At 42.3% G+C, this 3,369-nt stretch overlaps 1 protein-coding gene across 1 annotated transcript; it reads left to right on the plus strand.

Annotated features, from left to right (window-relative positions):
• Nucleotides 1-569: 569 nt before the first annotated feature.
• On the plus strand, nt 570-965 carry LOC311219752 (scale keratin-like; the record flags this gene model as incomplete). The annotated part of the gene is made up of 1 exon (XM_084303030.1): nt 570-965. The coding sequence occupies one exon, from the start codon at nt 570-572 to the stop codon at nt 963-965; it is 396 nt and encodes a 131-aa protein (XP_084159156.1).
• Nucleotides 966-3,369: the final 2,404 nt, after the last annotated feature.

The following is a 3,369-nucleotide window of genomic DNA, read 5'->3' on the forward strand; positions in this document are numbered from 1 at the left end:
AAATTATCCCAGAGAGCTTAAAAGTAGACAGGGACCAGAAAAGAAGCATGAAAATCTGCAGTTAAAATAGTGTTGAGTTTATGTCTCCATTGCATGTTTCCTGACTCAAAACCTGCTTCTGTCTCATTTGGTACAATAAAGAAGTCATGTCTGGTGTAGATATTACAGCTCTGGGGTTTCAAACTGCACTGCTCAGGGAGGAGAACTTCTGTTTTCGTAACACTTACTGCTGATGCTTTTGTCCTCCAGGAGGGAATTTAAAAAAAAAAAAAAAAAAAGAGAGAGAGAGAGAAAGAAAAAAAAAAAAAGAAGAAAGCAGCAATTTCAGAAGGCTTGGAGGATGATACAATTGCAGGGATAGGATAGGGAGAGGATAAGGATAGGGAAGATCAAGGTGATGATGATCAATGCAAAATTTTGTGAATTCATCAATTTTGCCTGTGCATCAGACAATCATTTTGCTTGTTCCTCAACAAGCCAGCAACAAATGTTGTGCTCCAGTACAACTTGTGCTTTGTGTTTCCTCAGCTCTGTGCTCTGTGTTTCAGGTTCACCTCCCCTGCAGAGAAATGTCCTGCTATGACCTGTGCCCCACCACCAGCAGCATTGCCTGCCCCCAGCCCATCGCCAACAGCTGCAACGAGCCCTGTGTCCGGCAGTGCCCTGACTCCACGGCCGTGATTCAGCCACCCCCTGTTGTCATAACCTTTCCTGGCCCCATCCTCAGCTCCTTCCCACAGCAAGCTGTGGTGGGTTCCTCCGGAGCACCCGCCTTTGGGGGCTCCCTGGGGCTGGGGGGCCTCTATGGCCCCAGGAGCTCTTCTGGTTATGGGAACTCTTTGGGATATGGAGCACAGTACAGTTACGGGAGCTCAGCCCTCTCCACATTCGGCAGCGGGTACTGCAGCCCCTTCTCCTCCCGACGTTACAGCCGGTTCCTCCGTGGCAGCTGCGGGCCATGCTAAAGGTAGAAGAGCATGGAAGAGTCTCTCATGAAGACATAAATGCAGAGCAGTGAGGATGGGGGTTCAGCAATTTGGCAGCCCTGCAGTGGAGCTGCTGCCACTTAGCATTTCTGATCTTTCATCTTCTTTTGGTTTTCCCTTCAGTTTCTAGTTTATTGTTCACTGTTGGCACCTGTTCCAGCTTTCCCATTTAAAAAAAACTATTGTGGGCCAGCATATGCGATATAAGCATCCCTCATAATGGCAACTGTCTTCATTAGGAGTGGCACAACAGACAGAAGAAAGCCAGCTGAGGACAGCAATATTTCTGAACAGGACATTTGTTGAACATTCTCTGAAACTGTCTGGAAACAGTTTTTTGTTGTTGTTGTTGTTGTTTTTTTTTTTTTTTTTTTTTTTTTCATATTCTGTGATATCTTGCTTTGCAAACAAAGGCATTTATTTCTCATTAAAGTTTTGTTGCATCACAGAAAGCTTTCTGGTTTCCCTTGCGCTTGTTCTGGGTGGTGTTCTGCCATGGCCAGGAACAAGCTGTTAACTGAGAATTACTGCTACAAAGCATTTTAGTACAGATTGAATTTACACAGTGTCATAAACATTTCCATAACAACACCCTGAGGAGGAGCTGTTCATCCTTTGAAAATGTTAATGGCTTGAAATAATGTAGTATCTTAACTTCTGTTATTTAAACATTATTTCAGTGGGGCCTTTCCATGAGCATTCAGACAGATAAGTGTGGGTTTCCACATTGAGTTCCGCATGACCACAAATGCCACTGAGGTATTATCCAGCAGAGGACTTTCCAAAAGTAAATTTGCACCTGTAAATTCACAAATACAATGCTCAACTTACAGCCCTGACATTGCCCAGCAGTGTTTTAACTCCAGACATCTCAAGCAGCGAATGCAATGCTCATCCCTCCTTGTAGTCATCAGCCTGTCTGCCCCAGTAGGAAAGAGGAATAATCCCTGTTTCCTTTAAGAAATAACTAGTTCAGTAAGTATCGGGAGCAGAAGACACTCAGAGCTTCTGAGCTGTTGGTAATATAGCCAATTGTAATTGCAATGAAGCTGCAAATGAGGCATGTTCAGTGCCATGCAAACAAAGAGTAAAGCCAAACCCTGCCCTCAGGTGCTTTCAGAGTAAACTGACAAGACAAGCAAAGCATGAGCAGCCTTGCTCTTTTCCCTTTTTAGCAGATAAGCATCTTTTGTACAGAGATTAAAGGCTATGCTTTCCATACTGAGAAAAACATTAGTTAACATTCTCCCCAGGTGACATGGGAAATGCTTGGTAAAGCCCAGAATTGGATTCTCTCCAATGTCCCCATCTAACATTCAATGTACAGTCTCTGCTTCCAGAGTTCTATGCCATTGGTTAGCTCCAGGTTTGGTCTTCACTGGTGCTCACATCTCCTGTAGGAAGAGGAGGAAAATAGCAGGGATAAGGAGCTCACAGTGGAATATTCCTGTCTGGCATACATCAGGATGGAGAGCATTTCAGTAATGCTAATTTCTGTCTTAATATTCAAATTGACCTGTAGTCTAGTTCACTATTCTCACTACCATTTGTTAGTCAATTTGTTGGTGTTTAAAATTGAATATATTCCATTTACTTTATTTTTTTTTTCCCCACGATAGAACTCTGAAAATGAAATAATCAAACTGGCATGTTTCCATGGACTTCTGATTATATTAGCTGAAAGACTGCATTACATGGCTAGTATACAGGACAGAGGAAATTTAACAGATTCAAGACATGACTTCTGACATTGTCTTTTAAGTAAAAGGGGAGAATTAGCTAAAAAAGAGAAAATTCTTCAGGTTTCTCTGACAGAACATTTTAAAATATCTGAAACATTCGAGTTCAGATCCTCTAGCTGCAAAACAGGTGAAAGGTTGACTGTAAGTGATCGATTTGCTAATTGCTCCAGGTCTAAACCCTGGAAGGAAGCTGGCATTCAGCAGGGCACATTTCTGGTTCTGCTATGATAAGCAATTGCACCTACAGGACATTTACCAGTGGTGAGAGCCTGAGCCATGTAACAAACCATTAGGCTCCAGCAGTGAGTAAATATTTAGTGAATCCATCTATTTAAATCAAACATGAGAGGCTTAACTCCCACAGATATTTCTTGAGCTGTAATTTAGTGTGGAGGAGGATACACACTTTGGGCTATGTTTGCAACATCTTTATGAATCAACTTCTAATTGCAACTCCTTTAGTGATAGAATTACTTTGTACTAGGGTATAAACACATTTAGATGAGAGGAGAGTGTAGTGACCTCTATAGTTCAAGATGAGACAGTGACCTGATTTCATTTATTATTGCTTCCCATTTCTGGTCGTTACTTGTTTCACTGACAGAAGGAACAGGAGTCTGAGTCACTGGAACTAAGTGCCA

Source organism: Netta rufina, assembly GCF_964035555.1.
Source record: "Netta rufina genome assembly, chromosome: 29".
NCBI classification, from domain to species: domain Eukaryota; kingdom Metazoa; phylum Chordata; class Aves; order Anseriformes; family Anatidae; genus Netta; species Netta rufina.